Source organism: Microcebus murinus, chromosome 28 (genome assembly GCF_040939455.1).
Source record: "Microcebus murinus isolate Inina chromosome 28, M.murinus_Inina_mat1.0, whole genome shotgun sequence".
Classification (NCBI taxonomy): Eukaryota; Metazoa; Chordata; class Mammalia; order Primates; family Cheirogaleidae; genus Microcebus; species Microcebus murinus.
The window spans coordinates 13,372,131-13,394,349 of NC_134131.1; the positions used below are offsets into that span (position 1 = coordinate 13,372,131).

The window sequence follows — 22,219 nt, forward strand, 5'->3', positions numbered from 1 at the left end:
TTTTTTTCTTTTTTTACTAAGTCAGTCTTCTAGAAACAAAGTCACATAAGATATTGGATAAAGTTGTCAAACTTTCATCCAAGTGTATAGGGCCAGACATCACCTGCTAAGAGCATCACCGCATGGGAAAAAGGCCAACCACGTCACGCAGGGGAGTTTATTCTGTGGAAGACTAGACTTTAGGGATGGGATTAAGGAAGAAACAGGAGATTCGAGATGCCGCGTGGCATCTCTGCAGGGCCCTGGAGCCTTCAGTCACGCCTGCAAAGCACCCCAGATAAAACAGCCATGGGGCTGGCATCTTGCAAAAATGACACAAGACCAGCTCAGAGATTACACGCATAGAATTCCCAATTGCTAATTTTACTACAAATACAGTGGTAAGAGCATGTTTCAGATTTTAAAAAATACTAATTGTATTTTACAATTTACAATCTAATCTTTACAAAAATTGTAAATTTTACAATTTACAATCTAGGAATATTTTTGGCCAGTTGGATTTAAAATGAGATAGATTCGAGTATTTGTGACGCTTCCCGTTCTTAAGGTAGAAGAGATTTCAGGTTAGCTGTCATTGGCCACATGTTACATTTCAGTTATTACAAGCTGATATTTTTGTGAGCAAAGGCTTCACACCAAGCAGAAAGAAGTTTCTATTTTAAATATTCTTGAGGGAATGAAATCCTTTTTGCCCCGCAAGGAAGAGACGGTACCTTTAAAAACAACGCAGCCAAGTGGGCTTGGTCGTGGCAGGTACTGTGGAAAGAGCCGGGATCTTTGCCCACCTGCGTTTATTCATACGCATCACAGAGTGGATTTTGTGAAACGCTTTGAAAATTCATAGACGAGGCAACAAGGCGAATTATCGAGATCACGGGGCTCACTTTGACCTTTCGATAGAGGAGATCTGGGAGGAAGCTAAAGGAAGGAGCAGGACCATGCCTAGAGAAGGGAGAGGCAGAAGGAACAGAAAGGCTCTGGTCCAAGGTTGCTCTCCAGAGCAACGTGCCAAATCGAGAGCAGGGGCGATGCATGCTGAGTTGCTGTGGCGTTCAGGGCTTTGGGTTAACAGACCTGGGTTCAAATCCAGCCCACTCCAATTACCAGAGGCCGTAAGAGTCCCTGAGCTTGTCCAAAACTCAGCCTCTTTATGTATGAAAAGGAGGTGATCATATCTATGTCATAAATGCATCATAAAATATTATGTGCCTAACAAATAGTACATCGATTACATGTCAATTCCCTTCCATTCCTGAAGAGGGACAAAAAGCTTTGCTTAAAAATAGACGTCAGCGTGACGTGTTAAGTAGATGACGATGGTGCAGTAAGAGGCAGATTGAACACCACGAGGGAGATGAAACTGATTCCCGAAAAGTGTCTCGTGAACACATGTATCTTGCATACTTCGACCTGCACTGATAAATATACCTGCGTGTTGATCATTTTGTAGATTTGTATCGTAGGGCCTCTCTCGTCCAACTGGCGCAAGACTCTTACCCTACAGGCATCCAATGACCGTTTTATATTTGTACACACACACAAATTTAACTAGATGCTGCTAAAAATCAGCAAGCAGAAAATGTAGTTGGAAGTCTCCATGTGATGACAAGTAATGACCAGATTAGAAGTTTTGGATTTGGACCATGAACATTAACTTTTCAAAAAAATCTCTACTGTTGCTCATTTTTAATAATTAGGTCCAATCCTTGTTTGGGCTTTTTAGGGTACAACGGTGGTTGTTGAAATGCTAGCACTCACACAAATACTAATACTAGCCTCAGGTACTTTTTGAAATAGGCACCGTGCAGAACCTTTATGTGGAAGACCTTGCTCGTTTGCTCCGAGTCTGCAGAGTGGGCATCATGACGCTCATGTCACTGAAGAACCCAGGCCTCACATGATTAAGTGACATTTCCAACGTCACACATCTGAGTTGGCAGTAAAGGCTGGACTAGAACCCGGGTCTGACTGCTAAACCCACGCTTGCTCCTCTTTCCTCCCCGGCTTCTCAGAAGGTTGAGTGCCGTGTCAAAATTCCAACGCAACAAACCACCCTTGGGCTTCCCCGTTTGATAATATACAATTTGTGTATACAAAATGGAATGATGTTTGGTGGGAGATTGTTTAGCCAAACACGCTGTGAATTGTATTATTGCCTGCTGTGTTGTCCACAAAGACAAGAGGGATTAATCTGAGCTCAAAGAAGGCTGCCCAGGTAGAGGACTCATCTTATTGGCTCAAAAATTGTGTTGTCTATTTTAACAACCACGGCAGCGATCCCATTTGGAACTCATTTGATGTATTTCCTTGAAGAAGTTGTGTTGGGCTTTTATGGTTGTTGTTCTAGTGAGATATATAGGTTCAGAAAAAAAAGAAAAGAAAAGAAAAAAAAACAGAGCCTTTGTCTTGCAATGAGTCTGAAAGATTTTTAAAAATTGGTTTAGCTCTTTTGGCATTATGTAGATGCTCTCTAAATTGTTATTGAAATCCTGTTGACTTAGATGCTGAACCACAGGAGGAGATTCATGTACCTCCAAACATTGGGGTTTCTGACAGCCCAGCACTCCAAGGCCCCAAAGAGGAATCCAAAGACCTTATCCAAAATCTGTCCACTAGAATTTTCTGGAATGATGGCCATGTCCCATATCTGTCTGTCTAATACAGTAAGCACTATCACACATGGCAGTTGAACAGTTGAAATGTGGCCACTCAACTGATCAGATGCATTTTTTTTATTTTACTTTTTTTTTAAAACAATTTAAATAATTTGAATTTACGTGGACATCTGTGGCTGTGGCTACTGTATTGGGCAGTGCAGCTGCAGACAGTGGCCAAGGATTTTATTGGAGGACACTCAGTCCGAGTCAACACTGCATGTAGCTCCCAGAGTTTTAGTGCTGACACTGATCTGGAAGCAAGTCAGCTTAAAGGAATGCATGTTTGGGATGAGACAGACATACAGACAAGTCAGTCACTGAACGATCCCAAAAGGGAACCGCTATGATGGGAGGAAAACCAGTCCTCTGCGATCACGAGCAATCGTGAAAAATGCAATTAATAATAAAAACAGACATGACTATTCTGTGCTGGGGATAGTACAGAATAGGATGTACTGTTCCGTTTAATACCATCCTATTCTGTTTAATACCAAATGTAACTCAGATTCTCTCCAATAATCTGAATTTTGGTAACAATGAGATTACTTGCTGAATTTACGCTCTCTGGTTAGAAACGAAAGCACAGACGATGGGTTTCATAAAGGAATGTCTCTCTCCCACGGGCAAATTCTGTGCAGGATTTTTTCTGAAGAAGGGTATCTGAGAGGAAGCTCAGTTCACAGCATGAGCTGCAAAGTGAATAGTGGAAGGGAAATATCCTTTATGCATTGTTGCTCTGAACACTTAGTCCCGGTGTATTTCGATCTTCAGCATTGCCGTGTTAACAGCTCTGCTCGGTCACTGCAACTTGCCACCTGCCGCATGCAGCTTCTGCTCACCTGGCTCCTCGCTGCAGCTACCTGTGTCTCCATGAAAATGGATTTGCTTGTTGGCTTACTAGAGACAGACGTTAAAATGGCCCCAACCCTGCCTTATTTTTTTTTCCTTGAGAAGCTCAATTCTCCTCTTAGGTTGCTTCATTAACAAAAACTTCATTGTTTGAAATAAACTCTTCTTCCATAAGGGATACATAAAAAAAGTAAACCTGAAAGTTTTAATGCATCTGTGCACTGGGTATTTAAACATTTAGATATTCGGAGTTCAGCCGAGGCTTGCTGGTTTCTGCATTCAGATTGAAAATAGCAAGCTCAGGCTGGGCGGTGCGGTGGCTCACGCCTATAATCCCAGCACTCTGGGAGGCCAAGGTGGGCGGATGGCTCAAGGTGGGGAGTTCGAAACCAGCCTGAGCAAGAGCAAGACCCTGTCTCTACTAAAAATAGAAATTAATTGGCAAGGTAAAATATATAGAGAAAAAATTAGCTGGGCATGGTGGCGCATGCCTGTAGTCCCAGCTACTCGGGAGGCTGAGGCAGGAGGATCGCTTGAGCCCAGGAGTTGAAGGTTGCTGTGAGCGAGGCTGATGCCACCACACTCTAGCCAGGCAATAAAGTGAGACTCTGTCTTAAAAAAAAAAAAAGGAAAGAAAAGAAAATAGCAAGCTCAGAGCACGTAGTGGTGTAGGCTCAGTGACTTAACTGAATTTTTATTTATATAAATAAGACATCTGTTGTTAGAGCTTCAAAAGAGCCTGCCCTCATTTGGATACCTTTAGGTCAGGCCAAGATGGTATCTTGTCAACATCTCCTTCCCGAGAAGAAGGGTACCTCAAAAACACTTTAGTTCTCCCGCTTGTACCCTGAATGTGGCAGGTTTCCCTGCACTTTCTACAGCTCACTTGGTAGGTGTATGTCCATGGCAAGCCCAAAGGTGCCAGGTAAACAGGAGGCCACGTTTGTGCTTGGGCTGTGGCTGCTTATCAATGGCCGTGATGGTCCTTTCCAAGTTGGATGGATGATATTACATCCACGGCTTTATGGGGATGGGAGGGTAAGGACTGCTGCCTTCTTCACCTGGACGGACGGGTCACACACAGCCACAAGGTACCTTGTGAAGAACCCTCTGGTCTCACGCTTTCCTTGGGAAAGGGTGGCAGGGTAGTGATGAGGGACCCTAAGCTACCTTGGTTCTAAACAACCATCCATTTTCTGAGCCGACGCCCCTCCCAGGCAGTGCAGAGAAACGCCTCGCGTCTGTCGCCTACGGAGAGTTTCACTCTGGCGGGGCAGGACCAGCCAGCTAGCGATGGCAGGCAGGTGGACAGAGAGGGACACACCCCTTCCTTCTTGGAGTGGGGACGTATAACCGGATAAACTGATCCTGGGTTAGAAGCTGGACATATACTGCATAAAAGAATGGCTTAAGCCAGTGAATATTGTATGGTGTGAAGCACATGTGAGAAGAAAATAATAATGGATACCCAAAATATAAAATAAGGTATTTTAAACAGAAGTTTGTATTCTGCTGCTATTTTTCTTTTACTACCATTTTTGCATCTACTGTAAGGAAACGGTATAAATAAGAACTTTTTTCTTCAAACTTTTTAAATGGGGCCAAAAAAACGAAAGAATAAAGAAGGAAAAAATAAATATAGAAAAAAACCCAACTTTTTTCTGTTCTCAAAGAAATAGATGATTGCATAAAATAGAACTGCCAATGTAAGGGATTATTTAACAGAAAAAAACAAAAAAGGTCTCAGACTACTAGGAAATGGATGTGGGCACCAAACCCTACATAAAAAAAAAAAAAAAAAAAAAAAAAAAGATGCCTAGAAAGTTCCGGAACACACTCCTGTGCTGTGTTACTTTGTTATGGTTCTTGTTTTGCTTTTGCTTCTTCATCTGTTTGGAGCTCTCCCATTCTCAACATCGCGGTACTTGTTTCACGCTCTGGACTAACCGCACGGCTGGTCAGCATGGCTGGACTGGGCTGAGAAAGCAGGGATGGCCACAGGAGGAAATAATGTTCTGACCCGATAGGCAAGCTGGTCGTGGGGCTGGTTCCCTCAGGTGCTCCAACTCAAACGCAGGTAAAACCCAACTCACTGCGTCAACCCAGGAGGCCCCAGGGCTCCCATGTTGGGAGGTACCTGAACTGTGGTGAACTGGCCTACCAAAGGCGGGCATAGTGTCTGTGGTCTCTGCAGCAGCCTTTTCTCCAAAAGGAAAAAAAAATAGTAACAATAATAATGATGAAAAGGAATATTGTGTGCACATTTTATACATACCTATATATTTACTTTTCCTGTAGACTGTATACCACCAGTAAGAAAGAGTGTACAAAAGTCTGTTACTTGGTACACTATCCCACCAACAGTATAGCTTTTGACTGCTTTCTAAAAGGTAAGAAAACAATCTAATTCTTATTTGTTTGTGTGTTCTTGTCTGCGCTGAGAGTTGGAAATGTTTCCAGGAAAACTGTGCATGACTGATGACCTATCAATCTATCTGTACGAAGAAATGCATTTTCAGAGATGAACTACTAATCTGATAAGCTTAGTGCCGGGAACCTGCCATGGGTCACATTCTTTTCTGGAGTGTATGTTTATGAACGTGTGCACGTGTGCACACTTGTCGCTCTTGAACGACCAGCCAATGTTGCAGAGAATTGGTGCTGGTCACCCTACCACTGGTGAGGAACTCTTTTTCAGTGTGTGTTTTCCCGCTCTGGTTTTGGAAGGCCATGTGGGAAACTTAAGAGGGTTTTTTTACAAGCCTAGTAAAAATGTTTTGTTCTGGTTTATTTTTATGAAACATGTTCCAAGAAATGTCCACATTCCCAGACATGTATCCATTCAAAAACAAATCATTGGCCTTATCTTAAACCTAAGATTGACTTGGTTCCCCCTCTTCGCAACAGATAAATAGGACAAAAGTTTACCGCCTGGGTTTGATGATGTGTTGGTGAGGATGGGAACATTGAGAAACACTGAACTGACTTCAGTCACTGCGTGGAAGCAGAGAAAGGGTCTAATATCTAAAGATGAGTTTCAACCTGAGTTGAACCCAGGAAATACCAATACACACCAAGGGTATCCACACAAACAGCTTAGGGAAAGTGATGGATGGTGTGCTGTGTGGACTGGCCACATGAACGGGCTGGCCTACAAATAATCAAGCCACATCTTGGTGCTGATATGTTACTTTGAGCTCCCACCAAAGAATACATGCTCTGAAAGAATATTATCATGTCCCTGCTTCGGCCTACACAACATTCTATTTATGATACAGTGCAGCGCAAGGCTGGCTTTGGCCGGCATCCTCGGCGGGCTGGAGCTAAGGCTTTCTAAACCGTGGCAAAATGAAAAGTAGAGAACATGGAAAAAGTCATTACAGTCACGTGGTGGCTTTGAATAAAAGCTGAACTCCTATTGTGCTTACAAAATAGAGAGACCTCTCTCTGGGGACATTCCAAGATACTAAGCAGTGAGTTCATGCCATGGGAAGAGAAATGTATTGCTTAATATCGTGGGCTGGTCTTTCTCTCCCCTCCGCCACTATCATGGGACCTCTCATCAGATCGTTGCTGTTTCTTCCCATCTTTGTTTTGGTAATGGTATTCTGAATGCAAATAATATCTTGTTCTCTCTCTCTCTCTCTCTTTTCATTTATCCATTTAGCACTGTAAGACAAGACAAGAGTACTTTCAAAGAGTAATTACATTTCCTGTTGATTTCAGATGGAGGCCAGCAACCCAGTCTTTAATTTAGGATGTATTGTTCACACAGTCACTTCCCTTTCCCATATCAACATGATCTGTCCTACTTTTTAAATAGGGCATTATTTTCTACCAGTGAATATATAACTGTATTCCAGTGAGACTTCAAGTTTTTTGCAGTACAAGTGCTTGTCAAAACACTGCAGCTCATCACTTTAATAATCTTTTTACATGAGGCTGCCTGAGAATAAATGAGAAGGAATTTTCCCTGGGTAAAAAAAAAAATGGTAGATTTAATCTCAATCCATTAAAAATTCTCTTTTGCTCCTTTCTAAGTTGATGCCTTTTGGTTTAAAGGGAGTCAAATGAAAATGTGAAAATATTTTTAGTCAATCTTAGAGTTAAAAAGTACTTTCAGAAGGATGTTCTGTTTAGGAAAAAATTCAAACTTTTTGCTAAAATTATCTTGCCTCAAAGATTTTGAGTAGACAAATTCCAAGAGAGCAAACAGTAAAGGCTTAATATGGGAGGTGGGAAAATATTGCTTAATAATGTGGACTTGTCTTTTTTTTTTCCTATGCCGATATCATGGGACTTTTATCAATTCATGTTCTGTGTCTTCCCATCTTTGTTTCTGTAATGGCCTTCTGCATGCAAACAATATTTGTATTGGGTCTCCTTTTCTGAGCAACTTAAATAAGGCTTTAAAAGCTAATAAATAGCCATCCTACATAACTACTTATAAATGATCAGGAATGGAAGTCGGTTCAATTGTGTTCATTCAAAGAACATGTCATTCACATGGTGCAGGTCTCCAGCGAGGCTGGCGAATTTGGGAGATCTGTGAAAGGGCTGCTTAGTGTTGTTTGTTCAGATCCGCTGCTATGTGATTGCTTAGGAAGGCATAATAGTAAAGAGAAAACGGTTAACTTTTGTACTACCGTGCTATTGAAACCTCAGTTCCAGCCACCACGTCCCGACAAAGGCACAGTAACATACGACAAATCCAACAATTGCTTGCAGGGAGTTGAAGGAACCGGGGTTCAAATTCAGACAGAACGAAACCTAACCTGGTTTGAAAACAGTTTCCCCAGAATACTTGTGTTTAAAAGCATTCTCGTGTGAAAAACACCGCAGGCCAGATATCAGCAGAATCAATGATCCCTGCATCTTTTATCAGAATGTTTATACATTTTAAGATTCTGCAAAGTGCTGTCTAATCTAACGGACATTTATTTAAAAGTGTGACTCAGCAAAAAGAAAAATGAAGCGCGCTTGCTTCACCACCAGGTGAGGAAACACAATTTGTTAGGAGGTCAGTTTTCATACCGCAGGCTGGTGTTCTGGTTAAGAAATTATAAAAGCCTTGCAAGTATGGATACAGAGAAGCCCCGAGTCATGTTTTTATAAGGTTTCGTTCTCATGAACATGCTATTATTGACACCTCACTCATTTATTAAGTGGTATTTAAAAATTAATAATCTCTTGTTTCTTGTAGTCACTATGATGGGATTATTTAGAAATGTAGCTTTTTGCAACAGTGCAATGCAAGTTTTTGTATCGCGTTCAGACTCTCCGTCTGTTAACATTCAGTGTGATATGTCTGCTCTAACCGCAAACCACATCCTGCTTTAAAATCCGCTTTGAAACACTCTATACATACAGCCTAGCCAAGACTATTTGTTATCTGACCTTTGACATTGAACCGCCTTGGAACGAACGTAGCTATAAATCTTTTTGGCGCATTTCTGTCTGCCCAAGAGCTCTGTGAAGCACTTCTCTCATCAAGCATCTCCCATCAAGGTTTGATATCCCAGCCTAACTTCAAAAACCCAGTTAAATATTTGCCATCTGTGTTCTGCAACTTGAGTTCAACTTAGAGAACGGGATGAGAGCTCACGTGGCTAGTATTTCTAGAAACTTCCATACGCATCACGGACACTGTGTCAAGTTTTTACATTTAAGTATTGTATGTAACTGCCCGGTCTGGGTCGAGATGTATGAAACTGTAAGACTGTTCTGAAGTTGGGTCGATCAAAGACATGTTTGCTGAGCGCCCCTGCTCTGGGTCAGCCCTGAACTGATTAGAAATGGGAGGCAACCATGGATGATGGCTCCAGGGAGCACAGATTGGATGGAAGACGCCAAGGTGAGCAGTTTTGATTCAGGCTGCGTTTGGAGAGCATTGCCCGGGAGGGCTCGTGTGAGCTGGTCTTAAGAGATGAAGGACTGCAGGCCGCCACACAAGGGAAAGCACTGGAGGCAGGGAGAAGTATGCAAAAAAAGCGCTCGGTACGCGGGAGGACGTGGTATGTTCTGGGACCAGATGCGGTGCTACGAGGCTGGCGCACTGGGTTTGTGGGAGACAGCTTCAGGAGGCAAAGCGCAGGAAGCAGCCCGAGGGTGGAGGGCTGGGTCTCTTTTATCTCTGTGCCTTTAGACCCAGGGCTGGAAAACACTAGGCTCTCAGAAAACACGGGTGGGATGTGGAGAGCATTACATCTCCCATGCCAAAGACACCTAGTCTTACCCTAGAACCTGATAGGTACAGTGAACATTTATAAGTGAATAATTATTTATGAATAATAAGAAACTAGCCAGTGTCCAACCTCAGGAGGTAGAGTTATACACTTTCAGATAAAGTTTCTAAGTTTGCAAAGACTGCCCTGAAAAGACAGTTTTTTTTTACCCTGATGTCACGGGTTCTAAAGAAATTTGTTAAAGTGTTCATGTGTAGCTCCTAAAACTGACCTCAACCTCCAGACTTGGGTGATTGACATCTCTTTTGAGACACTACACCCACATATAAAACCAAAGTTTATGCCTGTTTCTTTTCTTTTGTGGACTACATATATCCATACTATTTATTTTTCTTTCAAAGGGCACAGAAACTTGAAAGTTTCCCTTGGAAATGGATCCTAAGCACTTGGTTTAAATAGTTCTGATTTTGGTAAAAACATAATCTTAAATTGGTGATTTTCTAATTATTGAGCTCATTTTCTTAGAGGCTGCCATGAAGGACAGATTTTTGTCTTTTAGGCTTCCAAGTATCATTTGTATGTATTTTTTTTTAAGTGTGTGTCCTGAAGCAGAGTCAGTTAATCTCTGAAACCTCCCCTCCCCCATCACTGTGAACGAGCGTCTTCTCAGTATCCACCCGACGGTGGCTCTTGTTTCCGCCTCCTAAAGACGTATCTCAACTTTGCAGATATTTGCCCCCTTTGGCTGTACAGTGGAACTTGGATACATTTTCAATTAACTTTCTCTAGGAATCAAAGGTAATCATTATTTCTCTTTATGATCTACACGCCTTTTCTCATTATTTCTTCCTTTTCAAGCCGAAGATTAGTTTTGAATTCCCTTTCTCTCTCTGCCCTCTTTCAGAGTAAGCTCTGAGGACCCTCAGCTTGTCCGAGGAGGGTTGAGAAAACACCTCCAATGCTTGCTCTGCGCGGGCTGACCCCAACGCTTTTAGAAGAATGTGGCATGAATCAGCGACCCCACTTCCTGTGAGTGTTGGTCCAAGTATTGGTTCTGACATTGCATGCGCTATTATCCTTTTCTCTGGCCAGGAACCAGGAAAACTGGCCTGGGATTCATTCCTCCCTCGGTTCTGATATTGGGGTAGCGTAGCTTCAGCACCTAATGAATCCGTGTGTCCTGTCCTACCCGATCCTCAGTTTCCTCTTGTGGAAGACGGAAACGGGCTTATCTTCATGGGATGCCTTGGGTGTGGCATGGAATTCTGAAAGCCCTCCTTTGTAAGGTCAATGCATATGGCAGGCTACGTAAGGTAACCTTGTTGGTCTCTGCCCATCTCTCTCTGTTTCTTGTTAATTGGCTTTTCTTTCTCCCTTTGGTTGTGGTTACATTTTTTTTTGTCCATTATAAACTACCGTGTTTCCCTGAAAATAAGACCTACCCATCAAACAAGCCCTGGCAGGATGTCTAAGCACGTGCGCAATAGAAGCCCCACCCCAAAAATCAGCCCTAGTGACGGGCGTGGCTGCGCAGCGTCTGCACAACCCGTGCGTGTCGTCGCCGAGCGGGAAAGAACACGAGCAGCCCTTCTCCTCCGCCCGTGACAGCTCTAGTGCTCCACAGGAGAGATCGGGGCGGTGGCTCTAAAGGAAACAGAGTCGCAAGACATTCAGGATGGGATTCGGGGTCTGGAGAGTGAGGATGATGTTCCAGAAGAAGACAACTTCGCTATATTTGAATAGGTGTAGATTGCTGTGCTGTACTTAAAAAAAAAATAACATCCCCTGAAAATAAGCCCTAGGGTGTCTTCTTGAGGAAAAATAAATATAAGACTCTGTCTTATTTTTGAAGAAACATGGTATCAGGGTTTGAAGGCATGATATCTAGAACTCCAGTGAAGTCGGGCAGCCTTTTCTCTAGGGATAAAATGAGCTGTATTTTTGAGGCGAGTCACTATGGTCTTTATCGATGGGTCTTAAAGAGTCTTTTGCCGTGGTGCAATTGACAGAGAAAGACAGCCGTCACTCGGCAAGGCTGCTCTGGGAGACACGGGCTCATGCCACCTGCCGTATGAACCACTCCGTGCGAGTGACTGCCACAGGCAGCTCCAGGCGTGCTGGCAAGCCGAAGACCATTTTGAGTGCAAATGATAGCTGCGGTACATCTTGAATGATACAGACTGATGACTGAGGGAAACAGAACCCCTTCATCTTAGCCTGTGAAAACACATTTGGTTTCTTTTTGAGGCCTCAGAATCAATTAGCAAAAACTCTCCAAGATCTTCCTCGATCCATGTGTGATAAATGAACACCAGCCTTCAAAGTATCAAATACGGGCCTGCCCTGGCTGGCCAGGCTCATTCATCTGAATCTTCGAAGAGCCTATCACAGGGTCCTTTGAAGCAATTATAATTCTGATTCTGACGACGGCCAAAATTCCAATCAGTAATCCCTACGGCTGCAGTTTACTGAGTGCTCTGCCATCCATGGAGGCAGGTCTTACTGTCCCATTTCACAGATGAGAAAGTAGAGGCTTGGAGCAGGGAAGTCACTCTGTAGAAACACACACCAATGAGTGAGTGGCACAGGGCACACCTGTCACTTGGTCGTAATGGCCTGGGGCCTCTCTAACGAACTTCTCTGAAATGGGATGGCGTAAGGACAAAACGTTTCAGCCTACATCGTGCAGCTAATCTGTGCTCATGGCTCTCGTCACTCGATTCTAGAAGGCCTCGACTTCCTAAGGATTAGACAGGCCCTCCAGCGTTTCCACGGGGTTAGGGGCAGGGGGGAAATAATCTGACTTCAGGCTCACTGTGGGACGGTACGCACCCTCTTTTTTTTTTTTCTTTATGGTATTACAAATTATAAGGCCACTTGGTGTAGTTTTGCTTCCTCTTGGATTCTGATGGTGGTCTGAAGAATTAAAGACTATGCATAGAGTTCCTGTTTCAAAGAGCACGGTGTTTACTCCTTAGCAATTGACTGACAGCGAGCCCATGGGCAAATATATGTAGGGTGTCTACTTGTCATTTTGAACTGAGTGCAGCCGGCTCAGAGTTAAAATCACGAGTCTTCTTTTTTTTTTTTTTTTTTTGAGACAGAGTCTCACTCTGTTGCCCAGGCTAGAGTGAGTGCAGTGGCGTCAGCCTAGCTCACAGCAACCTCCAACTTCTGGGCTCAAGTGATCCTCCTGCCTCAGCCTCCAATGTAGCTGGGACTACAGGCATGCGCCACCATGCCCGGCTGAGTTTTTCTATATGTATTAGTTGGCCAATTATTTTCTTTCTATTTATAGTAGAGATAGGCTCTCGCTCTTGCTCAGGCTGGTTTTGGACTCCTGACCTCGAGCGATCCTCCAGCTTCAGCCTCCCAGAGTGCTAGGATGACAGGCGTGAGCCGCCGGGCCCAGCCACCAGTCTTCATGTACTGATGGTTACAGGCAGACTCCGCCTCTGCTAAGGTGATTGACTTTGGCGCGTGAGCAGAGGCCATGAGGCTCAGAAGAGAGGAGGCCGGCCTAAAAAGCGGCAAGCCCCGGCCCTGAACCGTGCAAAGCCCATTCCCACTGCAGCTTTCTCACCCTCTGCTTTGGCCCTAGCGGAGCTCTACAAAGAAACGGACCACCAGGGTCCTCAGCGTTAGGCGAAAATTTGATGAAGCTGCCCTCCCCAGGGTTAGCATAAAAAAAAAAAAAGAAGAAGAAGAAGAAAAGCCAGATTTTTGTGCTAGGAACGGTAATTCCTCTCCCCCCCCCAACTTTTGTCATGTTTGCAAATTTCATTTGCATTTAATTTCCTGTGGTTTGCCAAAGTGCAGACTGAGACTTGAGCTGTTGTTTCCATTCAGGTGAAGAAAGTGCAACTGCGGCTGACCCCCGAGGCTGGCACCTGGTCAAGCAGCTGTCGCAGGCAGGTATCCTTGAGGCTCTGCTCCCCAGAGCACCGGTGGGGTTAAGGAACGAAAGAGACTCTGTCCAGTTTGTTGCGAGCGTAGTCGGGGAGGTCCTCGCCACATACCAGCAAGGTCCTCCTGACACTCCGCAATAATTGGGAAAACGACGCTGGAGATGCCAGGGCGGATGAGAGTCTCACCTAGGAAACTTCCCTTAGGAGAGACATCATCGTTGCCACCAAATGAAGGAGAGACCCCCTGCCCTGATCTGTTGAGATCGGCTGTGGCCTAAGGCAGAGAAATCCAGTCTCTTCCCGGTGCCGGATTCTCGGTCTGTTCTGGGCCAAGTCAGCAGGAAGGGGGGGGGGGTGAGTGTAGGTCCCTGACCCCATCCCGTTTGCAGGAAAAGGAGACGGAACAGGGGGCCCGCATGCGAAATTTGATCATTTCTGCCAGGCAGGGGAGTGCTAGTAACCCTTCTGAAAAGATGGTCTCTCCGTGCCTCAGTTTTCTCATCCGTAAAAACAGAACCCCAGGTGGCCGTTGTGAGAACACACGAGACTCGAACGCTCTTTAGAGCAGGGTTGGCAGGCGCCACTCAGCCGTTAACCATCAGCATTGCTGTCGCCGGACGCTAACTGGGTTTTCTGTTTCTTTTTCCTCTAGGAAAGAATGTTGGCGATTCCCATGTGATACTCTCCTCTTTGATCTCTTGTGCCCATTCTCTTCCTGTGCCACGCACAATAAAGGCTGAGAGTGTCAAGCAATCCACCTGCATCTGACTGTTGTCTTAAAAAAAAAAAAAAACCCTGCAGGATTTTCAGATTGAAATGTCAATAACCCTCTTGTCTTATCTTCAACCTATTTAGTATTGATTATTTTGGGAACCGTAGTGCCTTAAAGCCAAAATCTCACTGCGCTGTCAAAGGAGCTACCTGGGAAAAGCACATTCAAACACGCTCAGCTTCCACTTAATTTCGCGACACACTCAGCTCTCCTGACTGGAGGCATAGACACATTGAACACGTTCACCATCGGGGTAACGTTTGCACTGAACTATTACTACCACCTGTCATTACTCGGACATTGAAGGAAACACCAAGGACCAATTTTAAAAATCCTACGTAGGGCAGGAAATTTGCCAAGAAGAAATCTTCCAAAATACGTTTTCGTTTTATACTTCCACCTAACTTAAATCGTTTATTCCTCTAACCTGGTGTTCAGCAAAAGGTCACCACCTACACCCACATTTAACAAGCATCCAAACAGTGATTCTGATGTATGTCCAGGTTTGGGAAACTTTCTTTTAAAACAAACAAACAAACAAACAAACAAGAATTCTGCTTGATAATTAACACATGCAATCTAGCACTGACGTGGCTATGATCGCTGACACAGGACCATGTTTTCCAGGATGCTAAAGTGACTGATTTTTGAAAAGCTATTTGGGTTTGCCGCGCAAGTGGCATGCAGCACTCCCCCAGGAAGTCATGGCTAGCTGTCTTGCAGGCAGTGAGAGCAGCTAGTTCAAGGTCTTCTGTCTGGAGACTGTTCCCTGGTGCTGCAAACTAAATAAAGCTGGAGCTAATTGCCGAGCTCTAGTCCTGGAGCAGAAAACCACAGCACCGGCTTTGTCTGGAGCTGGATCTCCATGATCATACCCCGTAAGAAGCTGGGTCAGTATTCCTCTCTCTATTTCTGCACTCTGTGGACTGCAGGTCATGGTCTTCTGTAGGCAAAGCGAGTTGACACGTCTTATCCAATCATTTCAAGGTACTCAGTAGAATGACTTTGCATTTGTTGAACCCTGAAGTCCTCAGGAAGATGACCAATTTTGAGTTTTGGCAGGTTGTGAGGTGGCTCACGCCGGCAATGGCAGCACTTTGAGGCTCGGGGAGGCCGAGGCAGGTGAATCCCTTGAGCTCAAGAGTTTAAGACCAGCCTGGCCCACATAACCTGCCAACCTTGCTTCTACAAAAATAATAATAAAAAAAATAGCCAGGCATGGTTACATGCTGCTGTAGTCTCAGTTACTCGGGAGGCTAAAGCAGGAGGATCGCTTGAACCCAGGAAGTGGAGGCTGCAGTGAGCTGTGATTGCACCACTGCATTCCAGCCTGGGTGGCAAAGCAAGACCCTGTCTCAAAAAAAGAATAAAAAAAAAAAAAAAAAATCAATCAATCTCCGTTTACTCTTTCCATGCTTTTCTGCCCAATCGGGTAGTAAAAAAGATCAAGTTATTTTTCAATAACTATCACTGTTAATGAATTAGCCATGATCTTTACGGGAGAGGCAGCCGAGTGCCCAGGTGAAGACCAAAGATGCTGAAATCTGCACATCTGGGTGCTAAATCCAACTTTGTGACATTCCAGACTGTGATGTGGGCATGTTGCTTATTCCCTGTTAGTTTTCTCATCTGCAAAATGGGCATAATGCTAGTAACTACGTCATGGGTTTGTTATTAAGATTAAGTGAGTCAGTACATGTGAAACACTCAACACAGTGTTTGGCATATAAGATAATGCTAAATAATTTTTTGTTAGCCTTGTTTGTTGTTGTGAAGACACACTTGTGACTGTCACTCACCAAGCTAGAGCTGCCAGTCTGTACGATAGCCACCAGCTACACAGGACTATTTGCATTTAAATTAATCAGAATTAAATAAAATTATACATCCTTGTTCCTCAGTTGCACTAGCCACAGGTAGCTGGTGGCTGCCGTATTGTTCAGCGAAGATACGGGACACTCCCATTTTCACAAAAATTTGTATTAAACAGCCCTGAGTCATGGCTTAGAGGAAGTTAAAAAAAAAAAAAAATATATATATATATATATGAGAACCCCCTTTACAGTAGAGATACCTTTTGTTCTTAGCAGTCTTCACTGCTTACGAGAACAGTCCACGGGCTCTCTCCCGCAGCGTGGGGACCCGTTTTCCTTTTGTAGCTCCTAGCAAAAAAGTGGTTTACATCGTGGAGTGCACAATAAATACTGGAAACTCACAAAAATAAGCTGTTTAGCAGAAGTGATTTTTCTCTCGATTGAGAAGCTTCTCCCAATTCCTTCCATACCCTGTTTACAGTGAATGATCTGTATTTCCTGATGGTGCAGGTGACCATAGTTCCTGAGAAGCGGCAAGTTTGCTTGCAGTCAGCACGCGGGAGGGTCACTACAGGAGGATCCTGTCGCTAGGGCGGGACAGTCTCCTTAATCGCCACCCAAACGGGAGCAAGGGACCGAGCTCACTGCCGTGCCGTTTGTCCTCACCAGCAAGAAAGTCAAATTAAAAGTCCGTGGAGGTGAACAGTTTGCCTTCGCCCAAACTCACACAGGGCATGTCCAGACACTTGTCATCTGTGATTGGGGACTTGGGGACTTGGTGTTGGCTAGCAAATTCCTGGTCCTTTTCCCCGAGGAGCCGAGTTGGCATGACTTATTTAAGCCGTGCGCGGCTGGCCCCTGGGGTCATTGTCTGGCAGCTGTTTTGTGAATCTGAGCGCGGGAAGATAGAGGCAAAGGGTGACGCTCGCTGTGGTTCTCAACGAGCAGTTTTATGGGAGTCGTTATCAGTTCAGCCGTCCTCCAACTACGGCCCGAGGGCCACATGCCGCCCGCCTAGGACATTTATCCGGCGCTGGATGTTTTTGCCGCCGCTGCCTGTCCTGCTTAGCAGCCGACCCCTCCCGGGCCCACAGTGCGCACTCTCCAACGGTCTGAGGGACAGTGGACTGCCCCGTTTACAAAGTTTAAGTACGCCCGAGTTAAGTGATGTTATACGCCAGCTAGAGGAGTCACACCTATCAGCTTCTCGGGAGAACTTTTACCGTGAAACCAACATGGAAAGCCAAGAGCCAGAGCCAACGTCAGAGAGTCCATCCGAGGCTAGCTCCGCCAGACTGGATAAGGACACAGCAGCTAACGAGCATCTCAGCTGCTCGTTCCAGACAGGACTCAGGCTGCGAACTGGCAGGTAAGGTCCAGGGCAAGGAAGAACTAGGTCTGTCTTTCTGCAAATTTGCATATAAGCTATACGCTTTTGTCAAGGGAAAGAAAAAAACACAGCTGATGATGTTGACCCCTAAACCTTGTCACTAAAACAGTATCCATGAATTTATGTTCAGAAGCACAAAAGAGATTAAAAGAAAAATCTACCCAATTTTTAAGAATTATAGCATCATCAATTAACTGTGGCAATCGACCTGCCCTTATAAAAACGTTGCACTGTTTTGTTGCATGCTTGCAGTTTCACTATCTCATTTCACCTCCGGGGCATCTCACTGCAGTAGGTGGAATTATCCTCATTCACAGGAGTACAAAGTAAGGCTCAGAGAGGTTAAGAAAACCGTCCAAGGCCGGGTGTGGTGGCTCACGCCTATAATCCTAGCACTCTAGGAGGTCGAGGCAGGAGGATCACTCAAGGTCAGGAGTTCAAAACCAGCCTGAGCAAGAGCAAGACCCCGTCTCTACTAGAAATAGAAAGAAATTAATTGGCCAACTAAAAATATAGAGAAAAAAAAAATGAGCCGGGCATGGTGGCGCATGCCTGTAGTCCCAGCTACTCGGGAGGCTGAGGCAGGAGGATCGCTTGAGCCCAGGAGTCTGAGGTTGCTGTGAGCGAGGCTGACACCACGGCACTCACTGGGCAACAGAATGAGACTCTGTCTCAAAAAAGGAAAAAAAAAAAAAAAAACCCATCCAATCTATCAGTGACAAAGGTACTTTTAGAACTCATTCTCATCCCTTTATATCCCAGCATCTCTTCATTAAAGAGCTACAGTATCTTTGAACTGACAAGTTAATTGCAAGCCAAGGAGAGAACAACAACAAAAATCTTTCATTACAGAGATTCAGATTTACAGTACAGCAGTGCAAAAATATATTTTGTTTTCTACTGCTCGTCGATGATCATCAGCAAGGCGTAACCGCTTGTCACTTGTTTAGTTCGAGCCAGAATGGAGAGTCAAGACAGAGGGCCATGGAAGGAAGGAGGCTGCAGCGTTGACTCTAGACAGCAGTCCACGCGGTGCGTCTCCCCAAGGCCAGAAGGCGGGCAGGGCTGGGGGTGACAGGCTGGGTCTGGTGGGAGGAAACAGTATTTCTCGCCTTGCACCTCTGTTCAGCTCTCGCCTCCCACTGCCAACTGTCTGAGAGGTCCCAAATTACTGCAGCGGTTATAAAGGCACTGAACGTGTCCGACGTAAAACCAGGCTTCTTACTCTCAAAGAGGTAGCCTTGGGGGCTTATTAAAATGGTTACATCCAGTTAGCAAAGAAAGAGAAAAGTGCCTACTACCGTGTTTCCCCGAAAATAAGCCCTACCCAGGAAATAAGCCCTAGCAGGATGTCTGAGCACGTGCACAACAGAAGCCCTACCCGAAAATCAGCCCTAGTGCCGGGCGTGGCTGCGCAGCGTCTGCACAACCCGTGCGTGTCGTCGCGGAGCGGGAAAGAACACGAGCAGCCCTTCTCATCCGCCCCGTGACAGCTCTAGTGCTCCACAGGAGAGATCGGGGCCGGTGGTGCTAAAGGAAACAGAGTCGCAAGACATTCAGGATGGGATTCGGGGTCTGGAGAGTGAGGATGATGTTCCAGAAGAAGAGGACTTCACTCTATTTGAATCAATGTAGGTTGTTGTACCGTACTTAAAAAAATAACACATGCCCTGAAAATAAGCCCTAGGGTGTCTTCTTGAGGGAAAATAAATAGAAGACCCTGTCTTGTTTTAGGGGAGACACGGTGTGTGATGTACAAGCCTGGAGAAAGGCAGGAACACGCATGTTAGAACTGTAAGTAGTCCCCAGTTCTATTCCGAAGGCTGTGGACGTGCCCGCAGGGAGGAAAGTGGCCCGGGGGCTCAGCGCGCAGCAGCAGGAAAGGCTTGCAGGAAAGCACAGGCGCGAGGTCTCCTGGGGGACCAGGCTCACCGCCGAGTTCTCAGCTTAGGAACAGGAGGATGCTCAGACTTCGTGGAGTCTGCGTGCAAAATCCTCCGACGCAGATGGGACAAAGGGTGACGCACGAGTCCAGCACCCACCTCCCTCGGTTTCCCCGGGGTGCGGTCGCGGCCCAGACCTGAAAGCTCAGAGAACTCAAAAGTATGGTTTCAGGGAAGAAGCTTGCTAGATCTAGGAGAAGAACTGACCCCCCTGATTTCCGAAGCAGCTCTGAGAGCCTCAGATCCCAGGCCACCGTGCACGTGTGGACACGGCCGTGTGAACTCGAGACACGCCATGTCTGCAGAAATATTCACTGGACGCTTTGGTAACAGTGGGAAAGTATTCTTACAAGCCCTCTCCCCCCAAGTCTCTCTATAAACAAAAATTTAAACCAAAGGAGCCTGTGTGTTTAGAGCTACTACTCTCTTATACACAGGGAAAAAACAAATCTATGTACCTTTAACCTTCTATAAAAACACGCTACTTTTATAAAACAAAATCTGTTTTTTTAAGATTTTTTTAAATTTGCAGTTTTGTGGTTGAAACTGAGCTCATGTGAGCTCTGTTCCTGGCGGTGGGTTGACAGCACTGACCACCAATTCAATCCATTTTCAAAAATCAACTTTGGTTCTTTTCTGGTGCTAACGAGTTGTTTACCGCATCACTGGGAAGGGTCAGTAAGAAACGTGTTCTTGGTCTTCTTTATTATAAGACCACCACAACGGTTTTGAATATACTACAAGTTCAAGCCTCTGATCAACCTTACAGTTTCAAAGATGGATCTCTCCCTTTTTTTTTTTTTTTTTTTTTTTGAGACAGAGTCTCACTCTGTTGCCCAGGCTAGAGAGTGCTGTGGCGTCAGCCTAGCTCACAGCAACCTCCAACTCCTGGGCTCAAGCGATCCTCCTGCCTCAGCCTCCCGAGTAGCTGGGACTGCAAGCATGCGCCACCATGCCCGGCTGATTTTTTCTACATATTTTTACTTGGCCAATTAATTTATTTCTATTTATAGTAGAGACAGGGTCTCCCTCTTGCTCAGGCTGGTTTCGAGCTCCTGGCCTTGAGCGATCCTCCCGCCTCGGCCTCCCAGAGTGCCAGGATGACAGGCGTGAGCCACCGCGCCCAGCCCAGAACAATTTGATCCCTAAGAAGAGTGATCTAATCCCAGCAGAAGCAAGCAACTCATCTTTGAGTAGAGCACCCGTCCAGGATGGAAGCTGTGGGCCCCGGGGTCAGACATGGGCGGCGTAACTCTGAAACAAGCACCGGCCCCCACGCCACCTCAACTGTCAACTCGGGGACTGATACCCTCTGCACGTAAGTTATCTCGCGATCGGGCGAGATGGCACAAGCTGAGGTCCCAGGCGTGATCTCGTGCGAGACTGACCTTCACCGTCGGTACCCCTTCCCAACCAGTATGTAAGCGGATCATTCAGGAATTCTGGGAGGTCAGCCCTGTCTTGCAACATCTGAAAGACTTCCTCTGTTCAGATAAGGAAACAGGGACCTGCTCTTACTGAAGGCAGATTGAGATTTTGTGACTCTTACCAGACTCAAGACAGAAACCCCCCCCCAAACCCCGGCCTCTTGCCCTGTGGTCTGCACTCCAGCCAGGGGGGCTGCAGAGGCTAGAATTGCAGGATCCGGGCGTCTCGACATCAGAGGTTCCCCCGGGAACACGACGCCGAGCCCTCAGCTAGCATCGTGGCGGAGACGTGCATACCAGGGAAATCGCCTTCGACAGCTTTGCCTTAAAAATGATACTCAGATCAGGCGCTTCTGTTGAGATCAGACATTCAGAGCCGAGGACGTGAGATTTCAGACAGCTGGGGTTTTCTCAGCCTTGACAGTCTGTCTTTGAGGGAGATTGCTAAGCGTTGAGAGTCTTCATAAATAGTAAACAGATTTAGTCGTAAATATCCTATAGTATGTGCTCGTGCCTTTTATTCGGAAGCGAGTTGTAATTCCTGATTCAACATGACAAACCATCACACGACAGCCACGGCAGGAGGACAGCAGCCAACCAGGAAGCGCACTTTCCACGCCCATGACAGGCACTTGCAGGTGTCAAACCACGCGGTGTTGGGGAAAAAGGGGCGCTGAGCAGCGTCTCGTGGCATCTTGAGGCCAGCAGGCAGCTGGCGTGCATGCAAACGGTCGCACGAGGCGAGGGAGAGGCTCGGATCACAGGATCAGGGACCCCTCCTGCCCTCCAGAAGGGAGCGGTCTTTCTTCTTCAGGATAGTTGTCGCCCAGGCGGAAAGCAAGCATCCAGGAAGTGTGACCGTAAAACCCCACGAGGGCAGTGAGAATGAAGGCCTCCCTCCCTCCCTTTTCACGCCCAGGGAACAGAAGCATGAGAGTGTCTAGAATATTTGGGGACCGCCAATGTCAGCTGTGGAGCTGGCACCAACAGGTGCGAGCGGCTTGGGCACAGCACTGGGGGCCGCTCGGGTTGGCGAGCCGCCCGTATCTGTCCCTGAAGCCTTTCGTTCTGGAAGGTTCTGGAAGGACGCACGGAAGATACCACGCGGTTGCCTTTATGTTTCGTGCCGTCCGCCCCGGCCTCAGTAAGAGCTGGGGCAGGAGTGCGATCGAACCGGTGGCAGGAGCATCACTCCAAAAACTCCCGCTCGGCCTAAATGAAAGAGCGGCTGGTGGGTTCACAGGGATGCCCGGCAGACAGAGGCGTGCTTCAGC

General features: G+C 45.9%; 1 protein-coding gene across 7 annotated transcripts in view; it reads left to right on the forward strand.

The window, feature by feature from the left end:
* Positions 1-22,219, forward strand: part of GRM7 (glutamate metabotropic receptor 7) — a 794,973-nt gene that overhangs the window by 752,872 nt on the left and 19,882 nt on the right. For 2 of the 7 annotated variants that reach the window (XM_075998548.1, XM_075998549.1), the window contains exon 10: positions 5,805-20,238. In XM_075998548.1, the coding sequence (XP_075854663.1) occupies positions 5,805-5,875 (71 nt within the window). In that variant the 3' untranslated portion in view covers positions 5,876-20,238. Of the gene's footprint in view, positions 1-5,804; positions 20,239-22,219 lie in introns of those variants that run through there. The other 5 variants (XR_001153148.2, XR_012915318.1, XR_001153146.2 and 2 more) reach the window with 5 other exon arrangements.